Below are 20,810 nucleotides of genomic sequence, written 5' to 3'. Positions count from 1 at the left end.
TCATTTAGAAACAACCATTACAGGCCACGCCTTATATTTGAATTTTTGTGCATGATCTACATATGTTACACTCTTTTCATAATATGGTCTTCATGACAACATCTACAATTATGGTTTTTTTACATTACTTTTTCTTTTTTCTTCTGTAATCATTACATCCAATCCACATGCTAGAAACTGAGGTAGCCTCTGAACAGTTAGTAAATTGTCATGCTGTTTCACTGGGAAAGTTGGTTATATTGTATTTGTAAACTGGCATATGTCACATCTACAGTCGCAGGTTCGAATCCTGCCTGGGGCATGGATATGTGTGACGTCCTTAGGTTAGTTAGGTTTAAGTAGTTCTAAGTTCTAGGGGACTGATGACCTCAGATGTTAAGTCACATAGTGCTCAGAGCCATTTGAACCATTGTTGACACTGTTTCAAAAACAAAAAGAAATCGTAACTCCTCATAAATACAATGTCCTATTTTTCTAAGTAACATGTTAAAGATCACAGCACATTGTTAAGACTGCTGTATTTATGTAGGCTACAAAGAAATTAATTTTTTTACGCAACACTCACTATGATGTAAATAAAATTATATTTCTTGCACACCTGGTAAGTGCTTTTAGCTTAAGCATCACATTCTTAACATTAACTTGCTAAACAATGAACCTGTTTATCAAGATATTTGCGACAATTTTTCATTCAGTACATGATATATTTATTCACATCACTAATGGTAACCATAGAAAATACAGAAGACTGGTTTTCATCTGTAAAATTCTCCAAAATTATTCAGCATTTTTACATACTGAAGAAACAGTTTGTACAGCAGTAAGAACATACATACAAATGAACATCACATAAGTAATGTAATACTTGGGCACTGGCGGTTATAAGACATGAAATGCAACATGAGGTCATTCTGACATAGAACATTAGCTCAGTTAGAGGAGGGTGGGGTGGGGATGGCTTCTTTAAGAAATTATCCAACTTTCAGCTCTTTCGTTTTAAGGAAAACATGTAAACTTTATCAGGATACACAGATATGGATTTCAAACCTGCTCCTTGTCTATATAAGCTCAGCATTTTTCAAAGCAAAAACCTAATGATCTGATTCTTCACTCTCATTGCGGATAAAATTTTGGTAAATACAATTATATAATGTATATAACTCATTATAGTGGATAAAGTAACATTATTTTAAATGTCATTAATTTCATGTATAACCCAGACTGGAAATTGCAAAAGACCACACCATTTTATATGTCAAATTGTAATTAGGCTGAATAACATGTCTATTGCTTTCAACTTACATCGCACATCTTGCCCCATTTTGGTTCTGCCAATCTGAATGGTGCTCCTCTCTGATAGCTCATCAAGACAAAAACCTTGCTCAAACAGCTCAATGTTCAAGATCTTTGAAACAGCCCTGGTCTATTCATTTCAGTTTCAATAACTGAAAGATGGATGTTGTTCTTATTCTTAGCCATAGTTTTGCAATCAAATTTGACTTTGGCATTGCAAGTTCGCTCCAACATATTTATGTATATTTACTTACAATGTTTGTATTTTTTAACTTTAAAGTAATATAAAAATGAAACAATTACAACAACAAAATTATCAAGGTAGAAAATATACAGTTCGTTGTTTACTCCTTTACCACCACCACCACCACCGCCACCAACTCCACATATAATTTGTTCAATAATGCTTCATGCACTTATTTATTAGTAACACAAAGATTATGTGGAATGCATACATAAGTTGGCAGCTCATTTCATAAGATGTACACAATTCACTATAGCGCCAAAAAATACATTATCATGTTGTAGAAATATCCTTTTTCCTCCTTAGAGCTTTTTTGTGTTTGTCATAGGAATCTAACAACTTCAGCTGAAGGTTAGCACATTCAATAACCAATGGTAGGGCAGACTGAAAGTTAGTTTGTGCTTGCCGTAAATTCTGTGGCACTAAAACACCAAACCACCTAAGAGGATCAGAATCTTGAGTCTTAAATTTGGAATCAGGTTTCTCCTCCATTAGTTTGTTCTCATCAGTGATGTTTCTCTTCCGGGGAGCAGGAGTCACACCATCCACTTGTTTGCCTTGTTCTTTGAAATCTAACATGAGCTGAAACTCTCTATCTTCAGCTGAACTTTTCTGGTCTAAAACGACCTTACATAGTGCAGTGACATCTGAAGCATCTTCTGAAGGCAGTTGCAATGATGAAACAGAAGTTTTTCCCATTATATAACGAGCTTTGGCGATATTCAGGAAACCAGCTTTCATTAGCTTTTCCAATTCAACCTTGCAACGAATATATTCTTCCATTATTTCCAGTTCCTCTATGCAAAGCAAATCCAGTTTCTTACAAGTTTCTTCAATGTCCATTTTGACCTGTGAAAAGTAATAAAAGGCTATATAGCAAAAAATGAGTAATAACTTATTATAATGCTGCAAAAGAATAATTCCCAAGTATAGAAACTAAATTTTCCTTTCAATCTTTTACTTGTCAAGAATGAGATAACCAAAGTTTTTTCTCTGTTTTGGCTTTTTTGTGCTACGTTGTTTGATTTCAACCTATATATTACTTTCAGAAATTATTACTGAGTCTTGCCTCAGCAGTCAGAGACTATGGCCATCAATTATGCTTCCTTTGATGTCCTATTAGAGAATCAGCTGTTTCTGAGGACAGACAAAATAGAAAGTATGAGAATTATTTTATCTAGATAGAATTTTTGTTGGCAGAGTAAAAATTTATATTTGGCTGATTGGAGTCTTCCAGGCTGTCACTTTAACTGGCAGTCAGACTTAGCTGACAGACACAGGCAAATCATACACTCATCACTGTGTTATCAGGCACACATTTGAATATAAATCACCATTGAAGTTCCCCACTTACCTTCCTCTAATGTATTTCATGACTGTATAATTTGTTTATGGAGTGACAAGACTTCCATCTCAGACAAGAGGAATATTTGTTTTATGGGCATAAGGCCATGGTTCAAGACATAACTGTCTGCCTAACATTTCATCTTCCTGTGCTGGAAACATGAGAAATCATTTACTGACTAGAGAAGGTTCAGCAAGCCAAACAGTTAAAAGCTAAACAGTTCAGGTTGCTGAGCTTTTTTGAGTCTGTAACTGCTTTCTGGGTTATTAGAGCTTCTGATGAATGTCTCCTGCATTGAAAGATGAAATATTAGGCAGACAATTATGCCTTGGACCATGGCCTTATGCACGTGAATATCAGCAACACCATAAATACCAGACAAGAAAGCCTGCTTTCTCTGATGAAGAGGAATATTGTGAGAAACAATTCAGTTAATGTTAAAATCTAAACAGACTCTTTTCCTCAGTATCAAAGTATGAATCAACAAGAAGTTTTAATGCCAGCTGGAAACTGATGGCTAAACCAGAAACGGACAGAGGTTCAATAAAGTAATGACAGGCTTACTACAATTGTACTGTGCATCATTTCTTTTTAAGGTATTTGTGTTCTGTGCTTATCTCAGAACACGGAGCACAATGATTTATGTCATTTATGAATTCCTCAATAAGATTTTCTAATAATGCATCACTTTCAAAGTGAGTTTTCTATCAAAAAGGGTGGATCTTATTATTTATTCAATAGAATTAAATACCTGAAAATATCAACATATGGTTCAAAGACTCCAATCCATATACAAAATTCAGTACTTTTTACAGAATGTTAGAAGCTATAACTACAATTACTTCAAACACTGAATTACAAGAAACAGATACTACAACTGCTGGTCCCAGGACCTCGTTTTACAATAGATGGGATAGTAGGGAGGGGGGAGGGGGGGGGGATCAGGTGTGACAACAACATTAAAAAACTGAGTCAATCTGGCTCTGGATAGTAGTACGCAACAGGCAATGCCGTCACTGGGTACGGGTGAAACCCAGCAAATGATCTCAATGGCTGAAGAGGAATTTGATTTCCAAAAGGTAGAAAGGGAGGAAGAGTGGCTCAAATATATCAGATAAGATTTATATTCCCAGTTAGAAGTATCTGCCAAAGGCCATTTTTCTGTATGTCACAGGTGGTGTAAATTCAACTCTTGGGGCTAACAACTTCGTTGCATAGCTGGACGGGCTTGAGTTGTCCTAGCAAAATTATTTCTGACAAACATGGAAAGGATGACTTTACATAATATTGATACACTGTAACCATACTCAAGACCAAATATGAAAGCAGGCTCGCCACTTAAATACAACACTTTGTACTGGAAGCACTTATACTATGAACAGCAACGCATAGTTGCACAGAACCAACTTCCGAGGCAGAGAGTGCATCTATTTACATAAATACTCAATACTACAAAATACTGGTATTTATACAAATGTTGAATATTCTACAATATACAATGTCACAAACATAAGATATTTCAAGAACCTCCCAGGAAAGATAACTACTGAATAACAAATAACTGCTAGTAGTCAAGTTCGAACAGGCAACCCGCAGCTTGGCTGCCAGCACAGCTAACAATAATGCCACACTGCATGAATCATAGCTTGTGGCATTGCTCCCCGTCCGAAGAAAGAGTGATCCACTGTTTTAGAACTTTTCATTGGAAGCGACTGCAGCAAATTGATCTAGATCTTGTCAACAATTCTCTGTATGGCATCACTGGCACATCCTCATCACACTCTACCCATTTTGTTACATCCTCTTCACCATGATGAGCATCAAAGCTAGCCGCTCACTACAAAGCTTGAGGATTGTTGAGTGGGTCTTCAGTTTCCTTGAATCACCCATCATCAATCTACCCCTCTGGACTGTAGTAGGGCTCCATACTGAGGACATGGACACTGTCTCTGCGGTTTTGTCTTCTTAGTGAAGGGTTATAATTTTTGACTTTATATGTGACCCCTAAAAAGTAACAAGGCCCAAAATAGTACTTTAGTAACTTTTCCGAGAGTCCCATTTTCTGCATGGATGTAAAAATCTATACTGTCTCCAGGGCTGTCTCTCAGTGGCCAATGCTTGACATTACAGTACTCTCGGTCTTTCTCCTGGGCATTTAGGGTCTGTATGTAAGCCAGCTGCCTTGCTTCTTCAGTCCTGGTGATGATGTATCATGTAATCATCCCAACTAGCATCTGGTTGAAATGGGAACAGTATATCCACTGCTGTTTCAGCCTCACAACTGTGGAGCAAAAGAGCAGTGTAAAGTCTGTAGTGTCTTGCTTCACTTTGCTGTATGCGAAAGTTACATAGGGCAGTACTAAATTCCCATCTCTCTCTCTCTTCCATATCAACATACATCTAACTCATATCTGTCAATGTGTTATTACAGCATTCTGTAAGCCCATTTGTTTGTGGATGGCAGGTAGTTGTCATCCTGTGGGTGATGTTGGAATGTGAGAGTACCTCTGGTACTAGTCTCGACTGTAAAACTTTTCTACGATCAAAGATAATGATAAAGCGGGCTCTGTCCTTCAAAATAATGTCTTTTTCAAGGAACTCAGCAAGTTCTGGAGCTGCAGCAGTCAGAACAGCCTTGGTGGCAGCATAGCACATGAGGTATTCAGTGGAGACTATTATCCGCCAATTGCTATTTGTCAACTTAGGGAACCTACCCCAGTGGTAGTTTCCAATTACGTGACCTGGTGCTGCTGCACATGGGATTGGTACAAGATGCACCAAAAGTAATTGTGGCACCTGCTTCTGTCATTGGCAGACCCTACAATGGCTAACATAGGGTCTAATGGATCTGTAGAGACCTGACCAGTGATACGTGAGTCTGATTTTGTCTAGAGTCTTCAAGAATCATGCATGAGCATATGGTGGAGCATTATGGAAAAACATCAGGATAGTTAGCTGTAAACGAGCTGGAACGGCGAGCAGCCATTTCTGCCCCATTGGATTACAGCTCCTCTTATGCAATTCTCTGTTTATTAACTAGAATTCTCCTTTGGGTGGTTTCTTCTCCTTCAAGGCTTCTATTGTTTTCAACAGTTGTGGATATTACCTCAGTTCAGCAGCATTGTCATTTAATGCACTGATGGCTGAGACTGCATCCACACTGCTCTGCTGCACCAAGAGATACCTTGAAAGCCAGTGGGCATCCTTGCATTTTGTGTCTGCTTTTGTATACCACTGTGACATTGCATTATTGAAACCTCAGTACCCATCTCGCCAGTCGACTCGATGGATCCTTCAGACTAGACACCCAGAGTAGAGAACAGTGGTCTGTCACAATGGTGAATGGTTTGCCAAAAAGTATGGTCAGAATTTGTTCATAGACAAAACAGCTGCAAGGGGCCTTTTCCGGTTTAAAGTAGTTCATGTCAGTCTTGAAGACTACTCTGTAGCCATTAGCTACACCTTCTCATCACTTTCTTAAATTTGTACTAAAACTGCACCTATCCCACAACTGCTAGTGTCAGTACGAAGTTCTATGTAGGCTTTTAGTCATACAATGCTACGACTAGAGAAGATGTTATTACCTTCTTAAGGAAAAGGAAAGCTCTTTCTTGCAGCTCATTCCAGGAAAATTTGACACCTCCTTGCAGCAATTCTTGAAAGTGAGATGCCTTGGTACACAAATTCTTTATGGATTGCTGGTAGTGTAACTACATTCCAACAAAACTTTTTACATCACATATGTGCTGAGAAGTCAGAAAATCTGAGACTGCTCTTATTTTATCTGGATTAGGGATGGGAAAAACCAACCGGTTAAAACCGATACCAGTATTTTAATTCTAAATAAACAGTATTTTTCAGTATTTGTTTGGTCTTGGTCATAAAAGGAATTTTTTATTTCTTTACTAATAGCCGAGTAAAAATTGAAATATAAGTTATCCACAGCAGCAGCAGTTCTAAAATTTTTCAGTTTTAAATAAACCTTTTTTGAAAAGGGAGTACTTTTTATTTGTACAGTTTGCACTGATTTGAAATATTGTGTTATTACAGAAAATTGGAAAAGCAATCAGTGCTATTTTAATTACAATGTCAACAGAAACTGGCAACAGCCATGTGCATAAGATTTGGTACAGCAATGCTGAGATAATAATGTCCCTGTTGCCATGTGTTCTGAATTAAGGTACACATACACATGTACGTGCAGTTTGCAAGAGCCCCCCCTCCTCCTCCCCCCCCCCCCCCCCCACCATTCTATACAGTAGATTTTCTGTCATTTCTATAATTACAATAATAAGAGAGGAACTCAATTATGGCAACCGTAAAAAATTCAAAACTTAACAATTCATTCATAGTATACAATAAAAATAGACAGCAGCTGATCTGCTGCCTATATCCACATAATATGCGTTTGTCTGCACGTAGCCCTTCCAGACAAAGAAACACGAGAAACAGAGTTGTTCTACTTCAGTTTCCACCCTTTAGCCCTGACTATTCCTACTGTCCAAATAGTGGTTTGATCCCCGATAGCATGATTTTTGAGCAGAGTTTAAAAATAAAAAATAAATAAAAAAAAAAATAAAAAAAGGAATCAGTAGGAGAAGACTGGTGATTTTTTATAGTATTCATCCACTTATCACTTTTTCGGGAAAAGCAGTAAATGGTGGACAGACTAATTTTGTTGTATTTGGCTATATAATTTAATATTTTGATTCTATGTATCTTGAAACTGAGAGAGTCAAAATTTTTCAATCTATGCTTGATTTGTACATTTATTATACGAAACAATAGGAAGAAAAAAATTGAAAGTCAGTTATTTCACAAAACAGTTGAGTGGTTTAACCATAAGATCTCAGAAAATTGTTATGTTGAGCAGTTTAACAATCAAGTAAACCTAGAGTGGGGACTGATATAACGAAAAACCAGTTGTTTCAGCGATAATTGCCATCCCTAATCTGGATGAGGACAAACTCCATCACCATTTACTTGGTGTCCGTAGCTTTTTACTTCATTGGCAGTGAAGAGGCACTTTTCTGGATTCAGGCAGAGACCTGCAGTCTGAACACACTTCAACACAGTTTTCAGACAACTTGCATGTTCTTCAATGTTTGTGAAAAAATGACAATGATATCCAGATAGCAAAGACACATTATTCATTTAAGTTGACAGCACAGGTCATCCATCGAAAGTTCAAAGGTGTTTGGTATGTTACACAGTCCAAACGGTATAATTTTAAACTCGTAGAGGCTGCCAGGATTTATTAAGGCAGTCTTTTCCTGGTCACCCTCATCTACATCAGTTTGCCAGCAGACTGTCTGCATAACCACAGTCAAGAAATACTTTGCTACTTTCAAGGAGCCTAAGGTGTTGCCAATGTGTGGCAATGGAAAGGCATTTTTCCTTGTGATTCTGTTTAGTCGTTGATATTCAATGCAGATAATTGGCATGTGTCCTTCTTCACAAGGACCAAAGGAGATGACAAAGGAATCTCTGAAAATTCAATGATGTAATCTTGCAGCATCTTCTTTCTTCTGGATTACCTGTTGTTCAGCTGGCAGGGCTGTCTATGATCGCAGGCTAACTGGTAGATACCCAGTGTTGATAAGGTGTTTTATTGCAAGCCACTGGGTTTGTTCTTTCTCCACTCCAGTTCTGAAGCATTTGAAGACTGACATTGAATGTCTATCACCTGTCGATGTTGTTCCTCAGTCAGGTCAGACACTCCTGGCAGTTCAATATAGCTCCCTCTCCTACTCTCTGCACTGGTAGTGGCATACAATTCCTTGCCGATGACACTACACTGCTCTTCCTGTATTGGCTTGGCTATCAATACACACATATCTTTAGGGATGAGTTGTGGATACTCAAAATGATTAGTGATGCAATGTTTTCCTTGATCAACTACAATGCTTATGATCATCACTGGCATGTAGAGTTCTTCTGTGAGCCTGAGTAACTTTTTACAAATAACAAAAGCTTCATTGTTTAACTGAGCATCTAGACTGACACCTGGAACTTGTCTTGTTGTTGTTGATGATGATGAGGTAACAATGTCTTCAATGGCAAACTACTGCTCAGAGTAATCTTTGTCATGTGCTTGTTGGAATAGCTTCCTCAACCTGAAGCTCTGATCTTCCACAATATATTTATGACGCCTGCAAGGAATCCCATCCAATAATAACATTATGACTTACATTCTGTCAAATGATAAATTCAAAGGGAAGTGTAATGTCATTGACAGCTTTTCTTGCAATACATGTTCCCATTGGCTGGGCATATTTCCCATTTGTGACTTTCCGCACAATCGCTTTTGAATCACAGAACATAGTCTTCTTTAGCTGACAATGATAAGCACCTGACATCAAAGAAAATAAAGCCCTTGAGTTGGTTAGTGCCCAGACAGCTTGACCATTGATGATATCAATCAAATTTCTGGAGATCTTCGTGACTGCTGTCCGTGGAGGATTTGTATCTGTGGCAAACTCATATCCAAGATGGTCGCCTCACTTAATTTTCCTGAAGCTGGCCACTAGGCAAATGGCTGGTACCTCTGTACGGTGACAGATAATGGCTGTGGAATATTGGGGAGCAAAATCATCCAGAGTACTTTGCTTAATTGGAGAGACGGTTGTGTCAATGTTTTCAATTACTCATCGCCTCCAACAAACAATATTACATTATAACAACACTCAAGTTCAAACCTGAAAGCAGAGTCATCAATGAAATGGAAAACTTAGCACTGGAAGCATGTTTATCATGAACACCAACACATAGCCAGGAAGAAAATAACTTCCTGGATGGAAAGTGCAGCTATTTATAAAAACATTGAATATTCCAGAATATGCAAACATTACGAACATAAGATGTTTCAAAAACCTTCCAGAAATAATAAATATGAAACAACAAAAACTTGTGATGGTCAAATTTCAACAGTTGACCTGCAGTATGACAGCCAGTGACTTTAACCACTACACCACACTGCATGCACCAGAGCTTGGGGTGATATGGATTACCTCCATTTACTGATGCCAACACAAGCAAACTATTGGATTGTGGAGAACATCCACAATCCCATAAGCTGAGTGAGGGAAGAGCTGGTTAGTTAGTTAATTTCATGTTCCATGAAACATTTTGCACAATAAATCATAAAGATGTTGAATGATTCATTTTTCAGTCACATCACAAATTAAGATTTTCAGATTGTGTGCCATAAATATACAGACAATACCTAATATTGGTTAACTTAGATAGATATTAAAGGAAAGATACACCTGCATGCTTTGGTACAGGGTTTATTCTTGACAAAATAGATAAACACAACTTAACTGAGGAGAGGAACAGGTAAAGGCACTGACAGTGAGTTTCTGTCACAGCATTAGCCACTACACCATGGAAGTTCATTTTTAGATTTAATGCTATCCTCTTATTAAGAGATACAGAAATACATACGCCATAAATATCACATACTGGTGAGTTCTCTCTGTCATGTGACTCAGACCAATTTTACATATGGCACCAAAACAGGGGCATTTATTCCTGTAATTGGAGCAGATGCATGATAAATATGTTGCTTTAGTAAAAAGACCTACAGTGTGACATTAACTTTGTGTTATGCAACCCTCCACTTCAACAACTGAATGACAGCATGCATGGAAAGAAAAATTGAACCACAGTGTGTTCACTTCTTGATTAGTTAATCAATTTGCTTATTTCCATGAATTCCTTTATGACTTAGTATCTAGAAAAATCTATTTTTTTCATACTTTTATGACATGAGCAGGCTTAGATCATTTTAACTACTGGGAACATCTACCAGATCACTTGGTAGATCTATACAAAAACTGTTTGAGATGTAAATGTTCTTTCATCAAGTGCAACTCATTTATCTTACAGCTGCATACATATTTATGCTATAAAGAAATAATTCAGCTGTATAGCAATTTTAAAAAAGTTGGGCCAATCTAGACAAAACAGCACAAAATTTGGAACATTTGACAATAGCAGCAGAAAAACTGACTCAGCCTCAGAATGAGGATCAATTCAGGAAATGTGAGATTTCCCACACTTTGCAACTGCCTATTTCCCATGTGTAATGATTGCTTCCTTTACTGGCAGGAAGAGGGCACTCCAGGGTGCCTGCTGGCTATGAAACAGATTGTGGACTTGACTAAATTATCAAAAAGTGCTGACAGCAACTGGATACCACAATAAATGAGGAAAAGAAGCTATAAAATTTTGAAGAATCTTTGTACATTTTGGTATGAAGATTAAAGCCAAAAAATTAACTGCAACAAGTGTATGGACTTTGTGATCATGGAGAACATTGTCTCGTGTCACTTTTCATGTTGCATAATGACTTGAAGAGTGGGTGGCACTCTGAAAATGCTCTTTTCAATGAATGAATTAACTTAAAGAAAATGACTGCAAAACTTAGGGGGATGTTTACCTACAATATGCAATTGAGTCTGAGAATAACAACCAGCTGCCCCTAGTACATCATGAGTTGCACTGTAATTTGAATATTTTTCTTCTTCAGAAAATAGTGAAAGATACAGCATCTTATGTCAGTAAAAGTATCCAACCTCTAAAATTAATTTTCAGAGAGTGATTTTTAACAGAAAGAACCCAGTTTTAATGTCTCCTCTCCTGCAATTTTCCCTTCCTTGCCCTTTTACTCCATACTCATAAAAATAATAAAAAAAACAATCAGTCTTCATTTAAATTGACACCAATAAATATACGAAAACTACCAGGCACAATGAATTTACTTTGGAGCCTAAATTTTTAGTATGCTTCACAGTCATATTCTCTAAAACTGTTGCTTAAGTGTTTTCAAGTTCTTAGTTATTTCCAACTGTGGAGTCACTGTTCTTAATAAGTATTTGTCATTCCCTTACATTCTATTTGCACGACCCCTCGCTTTACAGTTCCGCAAAAACTCACAAGTAATTTTTCAGGAAACTGGCTGATGTTTCTAGTTTTTTGACTGGTTTTGATATGCTGAATACTTTTTATGTTGAAATCAAATGATCTGTTTATAAATCATTGAGCATTTCAACTACACCTCTCCATCAAAGGGTGTAGCTTAAGTAGAGCATAATAGTCACAAAACACAATGTTAGATTATACTGAGGGACACAATTTATGCTCCACCCATACACTAGGGGTTTCAGGGTGGGGTGATTGAAACTATTGTTTATGGCCTCCATGACAAGATTTTCAGTCTGCTACAGACACAATTTAGCAGTCTACTTATTTAACAAAATGTTCAATGCCTCTCAGTAATTAATCAGATTATGTTTTCACAAAAAATTTAAATTTTGTCTCTGAAAAAGAAAAGAATTGCTATTAACAAATGTGTAATTCACAAATTTTTCACCTTCAGATCTACAAGTTACTGAATTAAGGTTATAAGAATGTTTGCATACGATTTTCTTGCTGATGTTCTGTCTGGTGGTTTACAGAAGACGAACAACACAACGCAGACTTCACTAAAATATAAAACACAGTCAACTAAAATGGGTGCACTGTGGTCTGTATACCATGAGCACCACACATTGGAAGTTCCTCCTGCCAGAGCAAGAAATTACCTATCATAGGGCTACATCTTATGCAAAGACAAGTCAGAAGTACCACATCCCATCTGTATGGCCAGAAGGAGGTGTGCCATTGTGGAGCTGCTCACATTACTAAACACAGTTTATTGTCTATCACTTCCAGCTACAATTCTTCCTATCTACACATGATTCTGTACCTCAACAGTGAAGTGATAGCATATAGGGGGTGGCTCAGCTATCTGATTATTGCAACATGTCTTCTTGGCTGCTAACTCTGCAGTTTTGTTCCCTTAATACCCACATGTAACGATACCAAAAAGCAAGACCCACCTCTTCTTATCCTTTGCAGATGGAGAAGGGTGTCCAGAATATCCTGGACTGCTTTATCTGTTGGGTACAATGTTGTAGAGGGTTAGGGCATTCAGGGAGTCAGAACAGATGAGAAATTTAGCAGTTGCAACATACCTCATCTGCTCCAGTGCCCTCAAGATCTTATATAACTTGGCATTGAAAATGATGACAGGATCAGAGAATGTAACTGAGCAGCCAAGGGAGTCCCCTGCTTAGACTCATCCACAAATAAAGGTACATGATTTTGGTGCTCATTTAAAATGTAAAAAAAACTGTATTAAAACTGAAATAGAATGCAGTGCTCCTGCACCACACTAAATATAAAATTACCTTGAGCCTTGGTAGTAACCAGGCTAGCAGTCAGTTCCAACTGTCAATTTGTGTTTATATGTGCCTCCACACCAAGTGACTCCAGCTCATGCTTCTCAGATCCCAAAAGCCCTGTTGCTCATGGATGACTTGAGAATAGATTCTCCAAAGCTGTATGAGCAACAGTATGGTATGCTGGTGGACTGGAAACAGTGATATGCCTGAAGTGCCATGAGGAGTCGCCGCCAGATGGTGAGTGGCGATCACCAAATCTCAACAGAGAGACTGGGTATGGGAAACTTACGGTCTATCAAGTTGGCAAACAATCTCAAAGTGGCATTTAAAGCCACACTGAATGTGTAGTGAGTGAGTTATTGAATATCCTCTTGCCTCTTAAGCCAGTTGCTTAGTTGGTCTTAATCGCTTGAAGCTTATTTCTTTTTCATACTAACACTGTCCTCCAGTATTAAATATACCTTGTTCTTGCAGAAACAAACTATAAAAGTGATGGTTGTGTAAACTGTACCTAAAATTTAGTAAATTGTAGCAGCATAAAATGAGCAATAAAACCATTTGTTTCTCTGACCTTCTTACCATGACACTACTTTGCTTGTAAGGGTTAGATTTGGATGCAATTGTAAGTGTCATTAAGTTTCGTATAACATTCAGAAAGTGTTTTTCCTTCATTACCCCCTCAGGAAAGTTTATATTACTAACGCAAGGTGTATGAACGAAGACTGACCCATTTGTCACTTTCGACAAATCAGTTTCACCTTACAACCTAAATTAGACATCATGCTATGCTATTGGTCAGTCACTAAAAATTCATAAAAAAAAAAAAAAAAAATTACAGTCGAGATAATCAATCTGAATGAATCACCAGCTCCACTAAAACTTTATATGTCTTGTAAACAACATGCTCCAACAAAGAAATGTGATTGTGACAAAACAGAATTGTAACATGTGGATACAATCCACTTTATGATCCATGTAATACAATTAATATGTGTCGGGTACACAATAAGCAATGCCTATGTAACAGTATTTCAAAATAAATCAATTCAAGTAAATTCAAACTAAAATCTACAAGCAAAACTGCAAACAAAAACATTCCAAATGCCATCCACTTAGGTAAATACATTAAAATCTGGAATATTCAATGGGAAACCAAACCTAGCTAGCAGTGTCACGGTACACATAAACACACATAATGTAAGCACGTAGCCTGCATGCACCATCACAGTCAGCAGATTACTGAATACAAGTTGTGAGATCAAAAACTGAACAACATGACTCAATGGTTAATGTTGTTATGAAAAAAGTTTGCTGCAGAACAACATCATGTAGTTGTTGTTGTTGTTGTTGTGGTCTTCAGTCCTGAGACTGGTTTGAAGCAGCACTCCATGCCACTCTATCCTGTGCAAGCTTCTTCATCTCCCAGTACCTACTACAACCTACATCCTTCTGAATCTGTTTAGTGTACTCGTCTCTTGGTCTACTTCTACGATTTTTACCCTCCACGCTGCCCTCCAATACTAAATTGGTGATCCCTTGATACCTTAGAACATGTCCTACCAACCGATCCCTTCTTCTAGTCAAGTTGTGCCACAAACTTCTCTTCCCCCCAATCCTATTCAATATCTCCTCATTAGTTATATGATCTACCCATATAATCTTCATCATTCTTCTGTAGCACCACATTTCGAAAGCTTCTATTCTCTTCTTGTCCAAACTAGTTATCGTCCATGTTTCACTTCCATACATGGCTACGCTCTATACAAATACTTTCAGAAACGACTTCCTGACACTTCAATCTGTACTCAATGTTAACATATTTCTCTTCTTCAGAAACGCTTTCCTTGCCATTGCCAGTCTACATTTTATATCCTCTCTACTTTGACCATCATCAGTTATTTTGGTCTGCAAATAGCAAAACTCCTTTACTGCTTTAAGTGTATCATTTCTTAATCTAATTCCCTCAGCATCACCCGACTTAATTCGACTACATTCCATTATCCTCGTTTTGCTTTTGTTGATGTTCATCTTATATCCTCCTTGCCTCCATGACCATAAGTATTAATTTAGCTAAAGTAGTTACCTGTGAAAAGTAGTGTCTGACTACACAGTTTTATTGCTATAGCCGTAGGCAACACAATGAACCAGTCTTAAAAAATTTATGTATCACTTTCATGATCTTGTCCATTCTGTTCAACTGCTCTTCCAAGTAATTTTCTGTCTCTGACAGAATTACAATGTCATCGACGAACCTCAAAGTTGCTATTACTTCTCCATGGATTTTAATACCTACTCAGAATTTTTCTTTTGTTTCCTTTACTGCTTGCTCAATATACAGATTGAATAACATTGGGGATAGGCTACAACCCTGTCTCACTCCTTTCCCAACCACTGCATCCCTTTCATGCCCCTCGACTCTTATAACTGCCATCTGGTTTCTGTACAAATTGTAAATAGCCTTTCGCTCCCTGTATTTTAGCCCTGCCATCTTCAGAATTTGAAAGACAGTATTCCAGTCAACATTGCCAAAAGCTTTCTCTAAGTCTACAAATGCTAGAAACGTAGGTTTGCCTTTCCTTAATCTAGCTTCTAAGATAAGTCATAGGGTCAGTATTGCCTCACATGCTCCAATATTTCGACGGAATCCAAACTGATGTTCCCTGAGGTCAGCTTCTACCAGATTTCCATTCGTCTGTAAAGAATTTGCGTTAGTATTTTATATCCGTGACTTATTAAACTGATTGTTCGGTAATTTTCACATCTGTCAACACCTGCTTTCTTTGGGATTGGAATTATTATATTCTTCTTGAAGTCTGAGGGTATTTCGCCTGTCTCATACATCTTGCTCACCAGAAGGTAGAGTTTTGTTAAGACTGGCTCTCCCAAGGCTGTCAGTAGTTCTAATGGAATGTTGTCTACTCTCGGGGCCTTGTTTCGACTCAGGTCTTTCAGTGCGCTGTCAATCTCTTCATGCAGTATCATATCTCCCATTTCATCTTCATCTACATCCTCTTCCATTTCCATAATATTGTCCTCAAGTACATCGCCCTTGTATAGACCCTCTATATACTCCTTCCACCTTTCTGCTTTCCCTTCTTTGCTTAGAACTGGGTTTCCATCAGAGCTCTTGATATTCATACAAGTTGATCTCTTTTCTCCAAAGGTCTCTTTAATTTTCCTGTAGGCAGTATCTATCTTACCGCTAGTGAGATAAGCCTCTACATCCTTACATTTGTCCTCTAGCCATCCCTGCTTAGCCATTTTCCACTTCCTGTCAATCTCAATTTTGAGACATTTGTATTCCTTTTTGCCTGCTTCGTTTACTGCATTTTTATATTTTCTCCTTTCGTCAATTTAATTCAATATTTCTTCTGTTACCCAAGAATTTCTACTAGCCCTCGTCTTTTTACCTACTAGATCCTCTGCTGCCTTCACTACTTCATCTCTCAAAGCTACCCATTCTTCTACTACTGTATTTCTTTCCCCCATTCTTGTCAATTGTTCCCTTATGCTCTCCCTTAAACTCTGTACAACCTCTGGTTTAGTCAGTTTATCTAGGTCCCATCTCCTTAAATTCCCACCTTTTTGCAGTTTCTTCAGTTTTAATCTACAGTTCATAACCAATAGATTGTGGTCAGAGTCCACATCGGCCCCTGGAAATGTCTTACAATTTAAAACCTGGTTCCTAAATCTCTGTCTTACCATTATATAATCTATCTGAAACCTGTCAGTATCTCCAGGGTTCTTCCATGTATACAACCTTCTTTTATGATTCTTGAACCAAGTGTTAGCTATGATTAAGTTGTGCTCTGTGCAAAATTCTATCAGGCGGCTTCCTCTTTCATTTCTTAGCCCCAATCCATATGCACCTACTATGTTTCCTTCTCTCCCTTTTCCTACTACTGAATTCCAGTCACCCATGACTATTAAATTTTCGTCTCCCTCCACTATTTGAATAATTTCTTTTATTTCATCATTATCGTCATCTGCAGAGCTAGTTGGCATATAAACTTGTACTACTGTAGTAGGCGTGGGCTTTGCGTCCATCTTTGTCACAATAATGTGTTCACTATGCTGTTTGTAGTAGCTTACCCGCACTCCTATATTTTTATTCATTATTAAACCGACTCGTGCATTACCCCTGTTTGATTTTGTATTTATAACCCTGTATTCGCCTGACCAAAAGTCTTGTTCCTCCTGCCAGCTAATTTCACTAATTCCTATTATATCTAACTTTAACCTATCCATTTCCCTTTATAAATTTTCTAACCTACCTGCGCGATTAAGGGATCTGACATTCCACGCTCTGATCCGTAGAACGCCAGGTTTCTTTCTCCAGATAATGACGTCCTCCTGAGTAGTCCGCGCCCCGATATGCGCATGGGGGACTATTTTACCTCCGGAATATTTTACCCAAGAGGACACCATCATCATTTAACCATACAGTAAAGCTGCATGCCCTCGGGAAAAATTACGGCTGTAGTTTCCCCTTGCTTTCAGCCGTTCGCAGTACCAGCACAGCGAGGCCGTTTTGGTTAGTGTTACAGGGGCAGATCAGTCAATCATCCAGACTGTTACCCCAGCAACTAATGAAAAGGCTGCTGCAACTCTTCAGGAACCACACATTTGTCTGGCCTCTCAACAGATACCCCTCCGTTGTGGTTGCACCTACGGTACGGCTATCTGTATCGCTGAGGCACGCAAGCCTCCCCACCAACGGCGAGGTCCATTGTCCCCTTCATATGGCATATGATTTGGCTAAAACACGGTTATTAAAGAAGTTAGTTTATAATAATGAGAGGAAAACTCACAGATTTACTTATACATAAGGGTATTCCTTCGGTCTTGTTTCATCAGCACGGCAGAAAATTGTACTCTTAAGTTCAACCAGAAAGAAGAGCGTGTACAACACACACATAGCACTTAAGAATTACGTTGACAGCAAATGTCACAGTTCCTGTTAATTTGTTGAATTCGCTGCATTATAACAGTAAGACGGCATATAACACACTTAAAGTAAGAGTAATGAAAATTTCCTTACGGTTTTTTCTGTAAAACCAGTATGCTCCATTTCAAGTAAATTCACTTCGATTTTTTGAGCAATTAAAAAATTGAATTACTAAAATTGCGAGTTAATTTTGTCTGTCAAACAGACATTTGGCAGTTGCTCGCTGCTGCATTAGTAAATAATGGTAACGTTCGTTTACACGCTCGAAAATTATTTCCACCAACACAGCTGATCAACTGTCCACTGTTTACAAACACCAGTATCGGCTTCCGTCAGAGATTTAATTTAGCGTTTCAAAACAGTCGCGTTGCCAACTTATTGGAAACTTGTACCAGACAGAACATTGATTGACAGTCAGAAAAGTTGGAAGATACCATCGGGTAGTTTCCCCTACCACCACCCAAGAGCAACTGCCACTATAGGTGGAACTGCTCTCACCATCTCTCTACTGTCCATTTCACAATGACTGACCCCTGATTTTGGGCTCATATTCTCGTTACATTGCATAACAAACATTGATGTGTTGTACCTTGCTGGCATCGTGGAAATGTTTATTTTTATTTGGAGTTTGAGTATAAAATTTTAGCCGAAATGGGGCCGACATACGTTGTAATATTTAATAGATATTGTGCTTTTTCGAGCGTTTTTTGCAGAGTGTGCGATTTGAAGAGTCAGAGATGTCAGACAGTAAGTAAGAGAAAAAGAACTATTGCAGTGTATGTCGCTCCCACTTTAACTAGAAAGTAATATTCATACGCTAAATAAAAATTGATATTTCCACGTTTCAAGAAAGGTACAACACATCGATGTTCGTCATGTGATATAATCGGCATATGAGCTCAAAGTCAAGGGTCAATCATTATGAAATGGATAACAGAGAGGGTTGTCTTTGTTTCACACGACTCTGAAGTGTTCGTATTGCAGTGCTGATCTCCGAAAGCGATACATAAATTTTTTAAGACTGGTTCATTGTGTTGCCTATGGCTAAAGCAATAAAACTGGGTAGTCAGACACTACTTTTCACAGGTAACTATTTTAGCTAAATTAATACTTATGGTTTCATGAAGGCAAGGAGGATATAAGATGAACATCAACAAAAGCAAAATGAGTTGGCTGATGCTGAGGGAATTAGATTAGGAAATGAGACACTTAAAGTAATAGATGAGTTTTGCTGTTTGGGTAGCAAAATAACTGATTATGGTCGAAGTAGAGAGTAAATAAAATATAGACTGGCTATGGCATGGAAAGCGTTTCTGAAGAAGAGAAATTTGTGAACATCTAATGTAGATTTAAATGTCAGGAAGCCGTTTCTGAAAGTATTTGTATGGAGTGTAGCCATGTATGGAAGTGAAACATGGACGATAACTAGTTTATACAAGCAGAGAATAGAAGCTTTCGAAATGTGGTGCTACAGAAGAATGTTGTAGATTAGGTGGGTTGATCACATAACTAATGAGGAGGTATTGAACAGAATTGGGGAGAAGAGAAGTTTTTGGCACAACTTGACTAGAAGAAGGGATCGGTTGGTAGGACATGTTCTGAGGCATCAAGAGATCAGCATTAAGTATTGGAGGGCAGTGTGGAGGGTAAAAATCGTAGAGGGAAACCAAGAGATGAATACGCTAAGCAGATTCAGAAGGATGTAGGTTGTAATATGTACTGGGAGTTGAAGAAATTTGCATAGGATAGAGTAGCATGGAGAGCTGCATCAAACCAGTCTCTGAACTGAAAACCACAACAACAACAACATGGTTTCAACAGGAACTGTCTATGTCAACTAAATGACTTGCTTGTAGCATCCCAAAAGATAATGCAATAAGAAGCTTGTGGGTCAAGGCATTTGGATGAAAAGGCTGAAAACCACTGGAATATTGCAGAGTATGTTCAGGTCATTTCTGCAAGTTCACATTGATTGAACGTCGTTGCCATGTATTTTCTCATTTCACTCATAAATGCAGAATATAAGTTTCACAAGTTGTTCCTTAAATAATTGTAATGTTTCACTGTGTTGTGAAATTTTTGGAATTTGAAGTTAGACTGGTATCTGGCGTCCCTGTACATCTACATCTACATCTACATCCATACTCCGCAAGCCGCCTGACGGTGTGTGGCGGAGGGTACCTTCAGTACCTCTATCGGTTCTCCCTTCTATTCCAGTCTCGTGTTGTTCGTGGAAAGAAGGATTGTCGGTATGCCTCTGTGTGGGCTCTAATCTCTCTGATTTTATCCTCATGCTCTCTTCGCGAGATATACGTAGGAGGGAGCAATATACTGCTTGACTCTTCGGTGAAGGTATGTTCTCGAAACTTTGACAAAAGCCCGTACCGAGCTACTGAGCGTCTCTCCTGCAGAGTCTTCCACTGGAGTTTATCTATCATCTCCGTAACGCTTTCGCGATTACTAAATGATCCTGTAACGAAGCGCGCTGCTCTCCGTTGGATCTTCTCTATGTCTTGTATCAACCCTATCTGGTACGGATCCCACACTGCTGAGCAGTATTCAAGCAGTGGGCGAACAAGCGTACTGTAACCTACTTCCTTTGTTTTCGGATTGCATTTCCTTAGGGTTCTTCCAATGAATCTCAGTCTGGCATCTGCTTTACCGACAATCAACATTATATGATCATTCCATTTTAAATCACTCCTAATGCATACTCCCAGATAATTTATGGTATTAACTGCTTCCAGTTGC

General features: G+C 38.2%; 1 protein-coding gene across 1 annotated transcript; it reads right to left on the bottom strand.

Annotated features, from left to right (window-relative positions):
* Nucleotides 1-274: 274 nt before the first annotated feature.
* LOC126176859 (coiled-coil domain-containing protein 115) lies at nucleotides 275-18,408 on the bottom strand. Its single transcript, XM_049924046.1, has 2 exons — nucleotides 18,153-18,408; nucleotides 275-2,386 (listed from the first exon to the last, which is right to left on the bottom strand). The coding sequence occupies exons 1-2, from the start codon at nucleotides 18,180-18,182 to the stop codon at nucleotides 1,811-1,813; spliced, it is 606 nt and encodes a 201-aa protein (XP_049780003.1). The 5' UTR covers nucleotides 18,183-18,408; the 3' UTR covers nucleotides 275-1,810.
* Nucleotides 18,409-20,810: the final 2,402 nt, after the last annotated feature.

The sequence above is a fragment of the Schistocerca cancellata genome, chromosome 3, assembly GCF_023864275.1.
Source record: "Schistocerca cancellata isolate TAMUIC-IGC-003103 chromosome 3, iqSchCanc2.1, whole genome shotgun sequence".
In the NCBI taxonomy this organism is placed as follows: domain Eukaryota; kingdom Metazoa; phylum Arthropoda; class Insecta; order Orthoptera; family Acrididae; genus Schistocerca; species Schistocerca cancellata.
Note: the sequence above shows the minus strand (reverse complement) of the source record. Positions and strands in the feature narration are given on the sequence as shown.